This window comes from Manis javanica, chromosome 4 (genome assembly GCF_040802235.1).
Source record: "Manis javanica isolate MJ-LG chromosome 4, MJ_LKY, whole genome shotgun sequence".
NCBI classification, from domain to species: Eukaryota; Metazoa; Chordata; class Mammalia; order Pholidota; family Manidae; genus Manis; species Manis javanica.
The window spans coordinates 34,121,989-34,137,413 of NC_133159.1; the positions used below are offsets into that span (position 1 = coordinate 34,121,989).

Below are 15,425 nucleotides of genomic sequence, written 5' to 3' on the forward strand. Positions count from 1 at the left end.
GGTTCTATTTATAGGGAATGTCTAGCAAAAGATCTGTAAGGACAGAAAGTAGATGTATGGTTGCCTGGGACTGGGAGTGGGGACAGTAATTATAACTGGGCATGAGGGATCTTACTGAGGTGGTAGATTATACTGAGATGATGGAAATGTTCTAAAACTGGATTTGGTGGTGGTTGTGCAGCTTGGTAAATTTATTAAAAATCATTAAATTATACCCTTAAAATGGGCAGATTTTATGGTATGTAAACACCTTTTGTGATTTTATTTTTTTTTGTGTGTGAACATTTGTTTCATGTCTGTGTCCCTCACTAGATTATGAACATTGTGAGGGCAGGGGAAGTTCTGTTCCACTCATTCCTGGCAGGTGGACAGATTCTGGGAGACTATTTGCTGGGTCTGGAAGAAGGAACAGTTGCTGATGATACTGTCCTTTTCCTCCTTATCCTCATGGATATGGATGGGATGTCTGGTGCTTCAGCAATCACCTTACAACCAGGAAGAGTTTTAACCCTAAAGGCAGGTTGTGAAGTATGACTGAGAAAGGTGGAAGGAGCCTGCATCGTCATTAACATTGTTGAGCATTGAGCCAATGTCAATAAATACCCCCCTTCAGACTTACTACGTTTGGGAAAAATAACCTTGTATTTGTTTAAGCCACTATGGCTGGAGTTTTCTGTTTCAGGCAATGGAACACATTCTTAAATTATACTACCAATAATACTGAAGGTAATATTCTTGAGAGATTTCTGTCTGGTGGAGATATATGGGCTGGAAACAAATCCAGATACTTGTAAAACACTTGCTTTGTGGAACTCCATTTGGGGTGAGGTCATGTACTGCATTACGGAGCCCCTACTTGTGTACTGGTTTCTGGCTGAGGCGATTGGGTGGATGGCTGCCCCACTGAGATAGGAAACCTAGGAGGTGGAGCCCATTTGTGGGGCAAATTGATTAGTCCTTTATTGGGCATGTGGGTTTTCGGTACATGTAGGACTTGTAGGGAGAGGGATGCAGAGATAAGAGGCTGTATGGCTCTGAAGTTAGGGAGGAAGATTGCACTTGAGTATAGCTCGGGTGTCATCAATGTGCACATATGAGTGAAGCTGAAGGGGGAGAAAGTGTATCAAACTCTGGCTTCAGGCTTTAGCTAAGGGTTTTGTATCATTACTCTCATCATCTTCATCATCGTCACATCATCATCATCCCTCCTTGCAGCCAACATTTATTGAGCACTTATTTACATGCAAATGTGACTTCTAAGTGCTTTACTTGCATTATCTCATTCCATTCTCACAACCAAAAAGGGGAAGTACTATTCCAATGTTAGTTACAACTGAGGATTAGAGAAATTAAGTAACTTGCCTTAGGTCATACTGCTCGGGAGTTGTGAAACCAGAAACACCTAAGAAGAATTTGTAGAATGAGAGAAGAATGAGAGAATTTGAAGAATGAGAGAATGAGAGAAGAGAAGATCTTCTCTTCCCATGCAAAAGACAGGCATGGGAACATCAACATGTTTTTCCTTCTTGTAAAAAAATTTAAATTTTAAATTAGTTTTTAAATGAAATTTAATTTTAACAATTAAGGTAACATGTACAGCTACTTTATGGACAATATATAAGTGTACAGCTCAATGAAGTTTATGTGAATACACCAGTGTAGTAACCACTGTCCAGATCAAGAAATAGAATACTAACACCCAGAAGCATTCCTTATGTCACCCCCCATCATTCCCTGTCCTTCACCCAAAGGTGACCCTGACTTTGACTTCTTTTACCATAGATTAATTTTACTTTGAATATAAACATTTAAGGGGTGGGAAAGGAGAGGTGAGTTTAAAAAGGTGACTGAGATACTGTTCAGAGAAGTGAGAAGATGTCAAGAGAAGTTGATTTGATCTGAGCTCCAATTGCAGACACACCAACTGAAAGCTAGTGATACAAAGTAGCAGTGATCTTGGAAAAACCCTCTTTAACAACAGTGGATAGACAATGCAGCAAGAACAAATTCACTGTAGAGCTGGTAATGACAGCAGTGCTGGCAACTGTATCCACGCCCAGCACAACAAAGTAGGTGAGGTAAGGAGCAGTACTTTGTATTTGGTGGCCAACAGTGAGGAGAGTGGTGGATGAATTGTGTGGCAGTTTGCAGTCATTTTCCTCAAATGTATCCTCCAAGTTGGAGTCTTTGGACTCCTAGCAATTTCTACCCAATATAATCTATTATCTAATACGTTATTTTACTAGGTCAAGAGAGAAAAACCTTATGATTGTTGTGAAAGATTATTGGTTGCCTACTCAATAGTCATTCCCTTTTTTTTTTGTTTTTTTGTTTTTGGTTTTTTTAACGTTTTCATCTTTGCATAAAAATATTTTGTATAAAAAAAAAGAGCAACCATGTAAATTTTAAATTATCTTTTCCACCTCCCTCATCCTGTTATTGCCTCCTTCCCCAGAGGTAATCACCATGATGAATTTGCATCTATATTTCTAGCATACTTTTCATATTTACTACAAATATTTCTTTGTGGGCTTTTCAAAAATTACATAAGTTTCATCAGCTCCACCTATCACCCCCAATATGGTACATGCAGACCCAGCTCAAACCTCTTCACTGCTACCTAATAATCCACCATGCAGATGTTAATTACATAAGTGAATTAAATCTTTTTATTTTTATTGTGAGCATTGACTATTTGGTGCCATACACTAGTGCCATCTCCTCCTTCACTGTCCTCAATTGATCAACTTTTCTTTCTTTTCTCTACAAGTCCAGAAGTTTAATACATTCAATTTCTATTTAGTCAATGGTTCCCTTATATGTTTAATATAATCATAATACATCTACCTTCCCCAAAATATAAATGCCCTAACCCTTGTTTTTTTTTAAACAGAACTTTTTCTTTTTTTTAAGGAAGCCTCTGCCCATCCCAGGAGATAAATCACGATTGGTCTACATCTATGATATTCTATATAATATCATTCTTTTGGCTGACATGTTAACTCATCTTCACAACAATCCAGCTGAGAAGATACTGTCTTTTCCATGTTACTGATGGAAAACTCAGGCTCAGTGGAGCGACTGCTTTGGAACACAGATCTGACTCCCTAGTTCTTTACAATGCATTACACCACTTTTCATCTATGGGTAAATCTGTACATTTTTTAAGACTCTGGTTGTGGGTATTTTATTTTCCTATGACCTATCAGTGTGTTCTGTACGCCTCTTTCTCTATCACGCTTGACAATCTGGTTGCTCCTTAGGACGACTCACTACCTCTCAGGAACAGCTTCTAATGGGTTTTAGGAACCCCCTCACCCTCCAGACGAGCGTCTAATGACTCCCAGGATCATCTCCCCTCGTCACTGGAGCCGCTTCTAATGACCCCCAAATCCCCACTCACCGAGAAACTGCTTTTTAATGACCCTGGGGACATTCCCCCCTCAGGACCTGTCCTAATGGCCCTCAGAGCTCCTTCCCCTTCAGAAACTGTTCCCTTCATGAAATGTCCCTGTTTGCCAGCGAGTTAGGCGCTTCCCAGGACCCAGGACTTTCGGTTTCAAAAACCGAGACAGTCCCGGGCAAACCAAGACAAGCTGGTCACCTTATCAGGAACCTTTTGACTCGGGAGGGGCCCCTGAGGGCCCCCGGCACACTTCTACCTTAGGCAAGCGTTTACCCACCCACAAAAGACTGCCCCACCCTTTCGTCAGAAACATCCCACTAAAACTGCATCGCCCTTACTCTCGCCGGCCATCCCATTTCTAGGCACTCGCCTCTTTCAAGCCTAATTAACTGCGGGCGGCCAGAAGTCCGCCGAGGATTGGCCGACTCTGCTACTCAGCCGAGATATTCAGTGGCCGCGGCCCCGAGTGGTACAACGTTTCCTCCTGGCAACAGCCGGAGCCCGAGCTCATAGGTTGAGCGGGCAGAGGTGGGCTTCCGAGCAAGTGTCCTGTGTGCTCATTGGCTCTTTGCGGCTGCACAGAGTCCTCGGATTGGTTGGCTCTGGGAGGCGCTTTGCGGCTGTGCAGAGGCTGACTTTTGAGGAGGCGGAGTTCTGTCCTTCACCGGCAGGAGAGCAGTGGGACGTTTGGTGGCGACAGCAGCTGCCAGGCGCAGCCCTGCCTGGTCGCGGGCTTTACGTAAGAGCCACAGCTTTGGGGTCCTTCGGGTCTGCTGCTCCTTGTAGCAGTAGCCGCCAGCCCCAGTGGGGGAGGGGCGGGGGCTGCCTTCAGTGTGAGTGATAAGCATGTTTCTCGGCCAATGGGAGCTGGAGCTTCTAAAATAAGTCCTGAGATTGGTCTTTTCCAATCTCTTACGGCCAATAGGTGTCGGGAAGGGGGGCGGGTCTACTGGCCTTATTTTCTCCTTCCTGCGGTCCGACCTCACTCGCCTAGGCGGCGGGGCCGGGAGTGGCCTTGCCTGTTCGCGGTGAGGTTCGGGGACTTGGGAGCGGGGGGCTGCCCTGGGATCGACACCCGCGTGAGCGGCTGCAAGGGGAGGGGGCGGAAGTGAGAGGTGCTTGTGGGCAACTGCTACCTTTATTGAGTAGTTAAGTACCAGGCCTAGTGCTTAGCGTTTCGCTTGCATCATCTTGAGTTAGTCACAGCAATCATGCAGGGTAAGGAGGTTGGGATCCCCCATTTTACAGTTGGAGAAACTGAGACTCCGGCTACTCACACGGCTAAGGTCAAACCGCTAATAAATGGCTAAGACCAGATAATGTATTCAGAGTTGTTTGGACTCGGTGCCGATGCTCTTAAACCACTAGGCTTTGTTGCTGGATGGGGAAGAATAGGGGAAGGAAGATGCCAGGGAACAGGAGCTCTCCCTAAGGAATAGATTGGGGGAAGGGAATCCTAGCATTGAAGAATTGGGGGAAGGGAATCCTAGCATTGAAGAAAGGGAAGGAGCAACTGAGGTAGGGTGACGGAAATCAGTTACTCGACAGTTACTGAGTTGCCTGCTCTGTGCTGTGCATTGTTCTAGGTTGCAGGCACACAAAAATGAGTAAGGCCAGAAGCAGATGAAGCCCCATTAGGGACTTATAAGGCCTGGGTATTGGCCCTAACATGTGTTTACATGATTGTATATTTTTGTAAAATTTGCGCGAAAGTAAGATATTTTGTATTATTTTTTGAAAAGAGGGTCTTCTGGTACACTTCACATTCTTTACACGTGGATCTATCCTTGCAAACGGTTTAGTGTAGATGGAGATGATGATGTAGACAGCGTACAGTAATGGAGGGAACACTAGGAGTGGATTATAGTACTGTGAGCAAATTTCCTGGTATGTAAAACGGATAACAGTATACCTGCCAGGCAAAGTTTTGGCAAGGTGCATGAAAAGTGACTGGCTGGGAACACACTTTGTTTTTGGTGAAATGAATGTCTTGGAGATGTGGATATCGGGGCTTGTCTTTTTACCTACCTTCGACACTTCTGCTCCATGCTGACTTTGCACTGTGCAACTAGATTGCTGGAAGCTTGGAGGCAGTTTCCTTCCTTCTGAGTGTTCCAGCTCTCAGGGAGGACTCTTGGAACTGAACTGCCATGGCTTTGGGGCCCAGACTGGGGGAGCTCAGTAGAGGAAAGGACAGAATGCTTTTGCTTCTAAGCTGGAGTCGTTTAGCTGGTATACTTGGTTCTTATTAAGTCGAAGTTGTCTCTTGTGTCACCAGGCAATGGGGATGCTTCCACTTAGCTGAAGGCCTCATCTAGAAACAAAGTATTTATTTCACCTTTTCCAGTGAGTTTAGATATTTTCCCCGTATTGACAGTTTGTTACCTGTTTAAATTTTGTCCTTTGAGTTCTGGGTACAGTGCAATTGAGCTAGTTTCTGGTTTGAAACTGTGGTTTGGTTGAGATAAGAGAACAGTTGCACTTTAGGGTTTTAAAAATCCTAGGTCTTGCTACTAATATCTGAGTACTTTTGTAGCTCTTAAATTTTGTAATCTTGTAGCCAAGTAAGTAACTTTTCTTAGGAATCTGTAATTCTGTTTTACGACTCTGCCCTGGAAGGGAGCCCATAGATTGTTTTTTATACCTGGTTGTAATATGTGTGGTAGTCCAAAAAGCAATTATCAAGGTATGAAATAAAGGAGCACCTTGAAAAGACAAGGGTTAAATATGGGTGGGGCAGCTGTATTGTTAGATAGGGCCAACAACCAAATAATTAGTTTTCCTTTTTTTTTTTCAGTATATACATTTTTTTGTTTTATTTATTTTATTTTTATTTTTTGTTATCATTAATCTACAATTACATGCAGAACATTATGTTTACTAGGCTCCCCCCTTCACCAATAGTTTTCCTTTTTTAGATGAAACAATGTCTCCATTTAAATGAGATTTGAATACATTTAGTTTTGACACATCAGATTCTTTTCAGCAGAACCTTTTCTATCTGTATTTGTTTTTCATCTAACCTGCCTAGAGGCAGATTCCCGGTGCGAGGTTTTAATGCTTCAGAATTTCTACATTTTTTACTATTTAAACACTGACATTCCCAGCATTTAATTTTAATTTCATTTTATCTAATTTAATGCTTTAAATTATTTCTTCAGATTCCTGGCTGACCAAAGTGACCTCAAAAAGGAGGGAAAATGGCTTCTGAATCTGAAACCCTGAATCCCAGTGCTCGGATAATGACCTTTTATCCCACCGTGGAGGAGTTTCGGAACTTCAGTCGATATATTGCCTACATTGAATCCCAGGGAGCTCATCGGGCTGGGCTGGCCAAGGTGAGGAATGAATGGGATTGTTCAATGTGGCCTTCAGGACAGAGGGCAGTAGTACTGTTTTACTAAATGAAGGCTGAAAACTTGTGTTTTACCGAAAGTCGGAAGGTGATGAGTGTATGCTATTTGCAAGTTAATTCCTTTCTCATTAACATCTGAAGCATCTCTCTTTTAGGTCTAAAGGGAGCTGCTTGGAGTCTTTAATAGGGAGGTAAAGAGCCAGTGTCCCCAGGCCTGCTGCTGGAGAGCTTCCTTGCTCAGGGTGGAGATGGGTGCCTTAATGTCTGTAACTGTTATGGAGTGCTGTGCTATCCAACTGCCCTTGTTCTCTGCAGTCTCATCCAGCATTCTGATAGTAATTAGGCTTCCCAAGTGGGCTTTTTGTTGATTGAGAGACAATCAATTCTTCAGCCTTCTCTCGGTGTGCAGATGAGATACTGAGTCTGAGAATTGAGTATTCCTTACCTTAGGTCAGTGCCCCTAGGCAGCTAGTTGGTGGCAGGCCTGGATCAAGGTTAGCTGCTGTGCTGAGGTGAGCCTGGTTAAATTAACTTTCTAGTCAAGTTGATTGTTAGGTTGATAGCATTCTACACACTTCCTGGACTCTAACCAGCTTGCCAGATTTCTGATCTCTCTGCTGCTTGTGTCCCCTACAGGTTGTTCCCCCAAAAGAGTGGAAGCCACGAGTATCCTATGATGATATTGATGATCTGGTCATTCCTGCTCCCATCCAACAGCTGGTGACTGGGCAGTCTGGCCTCTTTACTCAATACAACATACAAAAGAAAGCCATGACTGTTCGAGAGTTCCGCAAAATAGCCAACAGTGATAAGTGAGTGAAAACAAGTTCCCTCCCGCCTGTCATAGCATCTGGGGCCTAACAGCTCATTCTCATAGCTATCTCCAGGACTGCTATCCTACTGAAGAACAGCACATCATCTCTAGCTTCTGTCTCCTTTTCTGCACTTTTTTTAATGAAAGCATGTCTCTCCACTCGGTGTCACAATCTAAACTTGTCTATATTCTTACATAAAGTAATCACATTGTTCTCCCATCAGAAGTAGAATCATTTCCTGACACTGGTGGTAAGTTGCAAAGTTTTAAAGGAAAAAGTTGGAGTTGGTTCAAAAGGAGCTTTTGCCATGTGTATTGCTACTACCTGCTTATCACAAAGTGGGTTTAGTAGTTTAAATTAGTCTTTTCCTTCTGGGTCCTTCTGTCTGTATTTGTGCTCAGTCTCCTCACTACCTATCAAGTCACTATCTCCTTTCCATTTTGACATTGACAAAATGTGAATAAACTATCAGGCTGGTTACTGTTTTTTATCACTCTATTTTTCATCATCTGCGTATTCTTGTCTTTGTTAGAAACATCTTTCTTTGTTTAGGCTTGCTGCCTTCAGTTGTTTTTCTCTGTTTTTAATATTTAGCTCTCATTTGACCTCAGATTTGCAGAGAATGAATTGTTTCCCTTCTTTAGCTCTGACTGCTCCTTCTTAATTCTCTTGGATCTTCTCCCTTCCCATGTTACTCCTCAATTTTGAGTTTCCACAAGGGACTCCTCTCTTGCTTTTTTTTCCTAAGCGTTTTTGATCTATGCATGTCTTGATTTCAGCCGTTCAGACATAGTGTGCCTTCACTGTGAGCAAGCCCAGAGTAGACCTTTAGTTTGCCAGTCTCCACACTTTGGGGCGTCACCTCGTGTGCTTTATCATCTCTCTCTCAGATACGATCTTGCACATTCTGTTTCTGCATTTTGCCTGCTTTTTCTTTGACTTATCATAATTCTAAGTGTGATCTTTCAGTTTTATTGGCAACTTAACTCTTAAAACATTTGTAGTGCTGGCCATCCTGCTGTCTGAGGAAAGAGAATTTATGTAAAAGCATTTTTGAGGAAGTGTGACGTTCTGTAGATGAAAGATTGTGTCATCCTTGATGTCTGATGTCTCACTATGCACTGGGGCCAGACACACCTGTTTCACATGGGGCTCCACTAGGGTCCTCAGCCTCCCCTGTGTCTGTCTGCTTTTCTTATCAACATATGGTCAACCTTTTCTTCTTTTGGAATACCTGTTTGCTTTTTAAATCTGCCAGTCCCATGTCTTTTCCCTTCATCCCAAGTGCAGTAAATTCTTGCCCCTTGACTTCTATCTGCATGGTAAGCCAGCTGAAAGAAAACCCAGTAGGAAAACCTAAATTTATAAAGCAGATCAGTTCGAAGTAGAAGTTACTTATATTTGAAAGGGAACTTTAGAGTTCTAAGCTTTATTATTGATGAGGCTGACATTAAAATGTAAGGCAGTATTTAAGATTTTTTTCTCATTCATCCCATTATCTCTACACCATTTCATTTCAGTCTTCATTTCCCCTCTTTATCCACTTATAATATTTTTTGCCATTTGAGGTATAGTGTGCATTTTCAAATACCTGTTAGGTTTACACATTACTCTTTTTAAATTGCTTTAAATAATTTTTAACTGGTTTAAATTCTTTAAAAGTTGTTTTGGAGGAGTAAAGTCTCAGTATGTGGTTACTGAACTGGAGCATAAATACTTTTAATGGCTTTATATACACGTGTGTATATGTATGTGAGTGTGTGCCTATATTATTTTCTCAATGGAACATTTGACATGCAAAAATACATTTTTACATTTTTGGGAATATTTTATGTTTTTTATTAGATACTTGTTTTTAAGCATGATGATTTGTTAAATGTTAGCTATTGCATGGGGTGTTGAAATGTAGCAGTGACAGTGTAAATAGGCCCCTTTGTGGGGGGTCCCTTCCTCTAGGGAAATGCAGGGAAGTTACTGCTCTTCCAGGGCCTCAGCTCTTAACATGCTAGTGGGTTTTGGTTGTTTATGTATATATAGGAATTTGCAGTTCCTGGTTCTCACGAATTTATAAACCTGTTTTCTCCCTGGGTGGCCAGGCTACTCCTGACTCTAGGAGGGTGTCATTTTAGTAGAGTCTTGAAAGAAGTGAGGATGTCATGATTCTTAAGGGAGGTGGGCTTCTTCATATTTATTACCTTCCTCTGGCCCAGCACTCCTGGAAGGGATAGTGAGGGAGTAACTGTTCCAGAACCTTGAAGGCCAAGATTACATCTTGTTCATTTGAAATGTCTTGTGGTCACTGGAACAGGGGATTATGTCTTATGCTATTTATAATGTCTGATGAATTTAGTCCCATGTAAGTACTTAACTTTCTTTACTTTTGAAAGGTACTGTACCCCACGCTATAATGAGTTTGAAGAACTTGAACGGAAATACTGGAAAAACCTCACATTCAATCCACCAATCTATGGTGCTGATGTGAATGGCACCCTCTATGAAAAGGTGAGACTCGCTGGAAACTGCTGCATTTCTGTCATTTTGTAATTTAATACCACTTTTATCTGCCCAGCACATAGTAGGCACCTAAGAGCTGTTTGCTGAATGGGTGGTTGAACAAAGGAATAATCCACCACCAGCTGATGTGCTGAGCTCACTGAATTGTGGGTAGTTTTGCATGTGACTGAACTTTATTTCTCCCACTCTACATGTGAATTGGGTGATGTGATGTTCTTTGCAAGGGCTGTTAGAATAGTCCGTGGGTGGTAGCTGATGAGTTCTTGAAAGAGTGGGATCACAGTAAATGAAATGTTGGGGGAGAGGATGTGTGGCTTCTGAAGAAAAAAGATCACTGACTAAGCTGATGAAAGGGGTATGTATTTAATTTAGATTTTTCAGAACCCTCAAAACAAGATCCTGTAGCAAAAGCTGCTTTAACAAATTGTATCAGCCTGGGGATATAGTGCTTTTTGGCTTGAAAGATAGCCTTAGATACAAGGAAGGAACATTTGGGACTGTTTGGATGATTAAAAAAATCTATAGGATGTTTCAGGGATTATCACTCAGATTAATTTGAATGTTTCTGTAAATTATTGGAAGAAGAGTTTAAAAAGTGGATTACAGGTTTGTTGATAACAATTTTTTGGGTGTCTGAAGTGAAGCTTATAGCCCGTAAACAGCAGGAAGATGCTGTCGGGATCTAGGATGAGGGTGTTGCAAAGGCAGGGCCCAGTCATCCAGAACATACTTCAGCAAGTAGGCTCCTAGTTGACCCTTACAAGTCAGGAAAAAGTTTTGGGTGACATGACTTTTTACCAAGATGCTATCCAGTGGAAATGGGGATTAGAAAAGTCACAAATTAGTATAATTAATTCCCATGTTTTGTATTTTTTATAGTTTATGGGTTCTTTCCGATTTTAACCTAAGTTTCTTTAGCTTCAGTTCAGACTCTTCTTCCTGGGGTATGGAACAGGTGGCCATCCCCTCCTTACTCATCTTTCATGTACTAGTGTTCTTCGCCAAGTGGTAGTTGCCCTTTGGGAGGTAAAATGGCATCAGTTCCAGGGTTGCTGTGGGCCTCATGCCCATGCTGTTTTGACATTATTCCACAGTTTTGTTAGAGGTGATAGTTCACCTCTGAAGCCCCCATGAATCTTAGGTTCAGTGTGTCAGTTTATATTCAGTTTAATTGCCCTGGGCTGTCATTTCCTCTGCAGCATGTTGACGAGTGGAATATTGGCCGGCTGAAAACAATCCTGGATTTGGTGGAAAAGGAGAGTGGGATCACCATTGAGGGTGTGAACACCCCATACCTGTACTTTGGCATGTGGAAGACATCCTTTGCTTGGCATACTGAGGACATGGACCTGTACAGCATTAATTACCTGCACTTCGGAGAACCAAAGTCCTGGTAAAGTCAGCCCACAGTTGGCACTGGGGCTTCTGAGGGCTTGAGTGGGGCTTCCCAGCCTTAATGTGCATAGGAACTGGGGATCTGCTTAAAATGCAGATTTGTCCACTAGGCTTGGGGTGGGGACTGGCATTTCACATCTTAAACAGACTTTCAAGTGGTAGAACTCAGGCCACTCTTGGAACAAGGCTTTAGAGGGCAGGGTACTTAATACTATTGTATGAAAACTAAGTTGGCTGAATTACTGAGAACCACAGAGGCTATCCTAGGCTATCCCATTGCTTTCTAATTTCTTTTTCTGAACAGGCCTGAGGCATTTCTTAGAGGCAGACTTCCAAGACTGGAGTCACTCCTTCAGATGATAGAAAGCTTTCTTTTCCTCATGGAAAAAATACTTGGTGAGCAGCAATGTGTGCCTAACCCAAGAGGAGAGGCAAGGCTGCTCAGCATCAGCTTCTTGCTCTCCAGGATGTTCTCAGTCTAGTTGGGAGACAAAGATTTGTTGTGTGTCTCCTCTCCCTGCACTGATCCACCCCTGTCTCTGCATTTTAGTGAAGGTAATGCATTCAACAGCAGTGGACAGGACCGATGAGACACCTGTCCTCTCACGGATGGGAGACTGGTCAGGAGATAGAAAGTGAGAAAGGTATTCAGTGTGAGAAAAGCTCTGATGGGGAATAGTGGGTGCTGTAGGTTCCCTTAGGAAGGGTATGTGAGGGTGGGGTGGGGTGGGGTGGGAGGGGATTAGAAGAGGTGACAACTAAGTGAGACCAAACAAACGGGGAGGATGCAGCTGGGTGGGATGGTGGTGGGTTTAGGAGGGGGCGATACTGAGGGAGGTATGTCCAGCTGGTTGGAGCAACACATGCAGAGATCCTAAGCTGAGAGAGGGCACGATCGATGTCTCTAGAGGAGTCCCTTGTGTTTTGGGCGCTGTGTATAATAAGGATGTAAGAGTGAAGAAGCTGGAGGGGGTGCCATGGGCTGGGTCCTGGGGAGTTGTGGAAACCATATCCATCTTCATTTCCTTTTCTAGCATCACCAGCCACATCCTTTCCCAGGGGTTTCCCATTTGTAATCTTGGGTGGTAGTGGTGAACCTTCTGAACCTGTGATTGCCCCTAACCACCATCCCCTGTCCTGTCTTAGATGACTAGACCTCTAGCATCTCCACATGTAGATTTTGTGTCTTCAGCATATTCACTCCAAAGTTCCCTGAAGTTGGACTTCTATTCTGTGTCAAGCGGTTTTCTAGTTACGTACACTCTTTAGGTCATCTGAAGTAGGACCTCCAGAAACTTCTGAGCTCGGTTGCCTGATGGATCCCAAAGTCCTTTAGGTGACATTTTCCCCAATGCCTCTTCTGTTTTGTTTCATACTGAAGCTATTTGGGGTGAGAAGTTTCTGTTTTTGTGAAATAATCTTTAGAATAGATTTATAAAGGTTAAAATAGACTTACTGTGAATTTCAGAATATAATGTTTAACAGTTTTGTGTAAGTTTTAAATAGTCTAATATGTTTTTTTCTCTTCTGTTTCTTATGAAAGCAATTTCTGTGGTGTCTAGACACCCTTTGGGGTGGAGGAATAATTATTGGGTAACCAGCATAGCTATGGAAATGAAGGGAAGGTGGGTTCATCAGTGGATGTGGGGCCAGGTCTCTGTTATCTAATCCACCTCACCTTATTTTCCAGTCTTCCTCTCTCCTGTCCCAGTTAGGGCTTTCAGGCTCTGCCAGGAGCACTTTAATGCTGACTTTCTTTTTTAAAAAATTGTGTTGCATGAACATCGTTATAAAGGAAAGCAACATTGAGTGCATACCATAAGCCCAAACTCCTGGTAAATACTCAGTAAATGTCTTGTTATGTGAATTAATTTGAAAGAGATAAACTCACACTTCCCTGCAAGCTCCCCACTTCTCTGCCCAGAGAGTCTAATATTCCTTTCTCCAGATTCTAGTTTAAATCTGAGATTTTGTGCTGTTTTAAGAGTGGGCATGAACCCCTAGCTCCTATTCTGTCTCCTGCTCAGTGTCCGATGCTTGCATGTGATTGCAGGTACTCCGTTCCCCCTGAGCATGGAAAGCGATTGGAGCGCCTTGCCAAAGGTACTGTGTGTCTCCTTCCTGTTCTGGGTCAGACCCTAGTGTGACAGCCATGCTGAGTGCTATAAATGTGCAGATTTTTAAGTGTCCTTTCTCAGGCTTGCTTGTGGCAGGTGAGCTGGACTGCCAAATTGGTTACCCTAGCAGAGCGACTAAAATCAGAGCCCTTCCCCACTTGATCCTTGGAAGGGACTTCGTGACTCAGTTTTATCAAGTATGGGTTTATTTGACTAGGAATAATGTACCAGTCATGCTAGGTCTGGTTCTCAGCCAAAAACCTAAATGTTTAAGTCAAAATTAAATTATTTATGTTTTGTTTTTCTTTTAATTGGACTTTACTAGACTATCTTTAGAGAGCCTATTTCAAGAGAGCTTGGGTAGTCTGCACTGTAAGTGTACTACTAGCAAAAGATTGAGGATACAGGTGAATGGAGAAAGGTCCTAAATGGTTTTAAAACTCTTCATTAGAACAGAGGCAGCTTGGGTGGTCTCAGTCCTCCAAACTGAATTTGTGAACCACGGAACAGCCTACATGGGAGAGCCCAGAAGCTCATTGTAGGATCTTAGCTTGAATTCAGAAGACTCTATGGAGATCACATTGTGATTTGCCACGGGTGTGAGGTAGCTCCAGCGTTATGGAGCTGTGTATTAACCTGAGCACATTTTCAATGCACAGGCTTTTTTCCAGGAAGTGCTCAAAGCTGCGAGGCTTTTCTCCGCCATAAGATGACCCTGATTTCCCCTTTAATGCTGAAGAAATACGGAATTCCCTTTGACAAGGTGAGCTCATTTTACAAATTGAAGTCTTTAGATTTACCTAGGAACCACCCAGTGGTTTGTTTCACAGAGGGGCTTTATTCTAGTTCATCTGTCTACCAGGTATGGGCCAAAGCTGACCTAGCAGCAACACTTTGATCTAAAGGCTTTAAGGCTGGGGCTACTGTATCTTCTCTGTGCCAAGGAGATTCAAACCCCTTGAACAGTGTTAATCTGGAGGAATGGCTGATTAATTATAGGGTCAGTAAGTTAGGGCTTTGCATTTTACAGAAGACACTAAGACCTCTGGTTCTACGACTTAGCTTGGCTGCTCAGCTAAGTTGTGGCAGAGCTGGAGCTCAGAGTTCCAGTTCTGTAGGCTCCTGCCATGTGATGCAGCTGCTTCAAGTCTGCTCTTGTTCAGGTGACTCAAGAAGCGGGAGAGTTTATGATCACTTTCCCTTATGGTTACCATGCCGGCTTTAACCATGGCTTCAATTGTGCGGAGTCTACCAATTTTGCCACCCGGCGGTGGATTGAGTATGGCAAACAAGCTGTGCTGGTAAGTCTGCCTGATTTCTTCCTGTAACGCCATGACTACTAATGCCTGTTTGAGCAAATTCTTGTTAGATACACTAGTTAATGATAACATTGCTTTGAACTGCTAGAATCCAGAAACAAAGGGGCAGAGAAGGTGCAAAAGCACCAGCGTCTTGTGTTAGTAAAGCATTTTTATAAGTCTGTTCAGATTTGGGACATATAAAGTGAGGTTTTCATGCATAAGTCCATTAAGATTAAAACCCCACCAACACACATTGGTATTTCTTGCTTTAGCTCCTCAGGGATTTCTCTATTGAGAAATTCTTTGGGGTTTACTTGCTTTAGGGAACCAGTGGGGCTGAACATTTGACCAGGAGTAGCCTCACAGATGTGTTCCTGGCTTGGATAGATAACAAAGGGAAGGGGGGTCTAAGTGCAGAGCTTCATCCCTGACGATTCTCCACGCACCCTGGTTAGAGCCCAGGTGGACTCAGCGCAGTGCCATGTGTTTTCTGCCCTTGTTTCCCTGCTTCCCTCCATGTTT

The 15,425-nt window shown here is 42.9% G+C and overlaps 1 protein-coding gene across 7 annotated transcripts in view; it reads left to right on the forward strand.

The window, feature by feature from the left end:
• The first annotated feature begins 3,990 nt into the window (after positions 1–3,990).
• The window catches only part of KDM4A (lysine demethylase 4A), a 39,529-nt gene continuing 28,094 nt past the window's right edge, over positions 3,991–15,425 (forward strand). For 5 of the 7 annotated variants that reach the window (XR_012130144.1, XM_073233779.1, XM_017667851.3 and 2 more), the window contains exons 1-8: positions 3,991–4,145; positions 6,568–6,744; positions 7,398–7,573; positions 9,964–10,078; positions 11,290–11,483; positions 13,539–13,588; positions 14,262–14,365; positions 14,766–14,903. Coding sequence is in view for 5 of the 7 variants with exons in the window: in XM_073233779.1 (XP_073089880.1) it covers positions 6,607–6,744; positions 7,398–7,573; positions 9,964–10,078; positions 11,290–11,483; positions 13,539–13,588; positions 14,262–14,365; positions 14,766–14,903 (915 nt within the window). In the remaining 2 variants the exon portion in view is untranslated. Of the gene's footprint in view, positions 4,146–4,352; positions 4,435–6,567; positions 6,745–7,397; positions 7,574–9,963; positions 10,079–11,289; positions 11,484–11,789; positions 11,882–13,538; positions 13,589–14,261; positions 14,366–14,765; positions 14,904–15,425 lie in introns of those variants that run through there. The other 2 variants (XR_001854252.3, XM_073233780.1) reach the window with 2 other exon arrangements.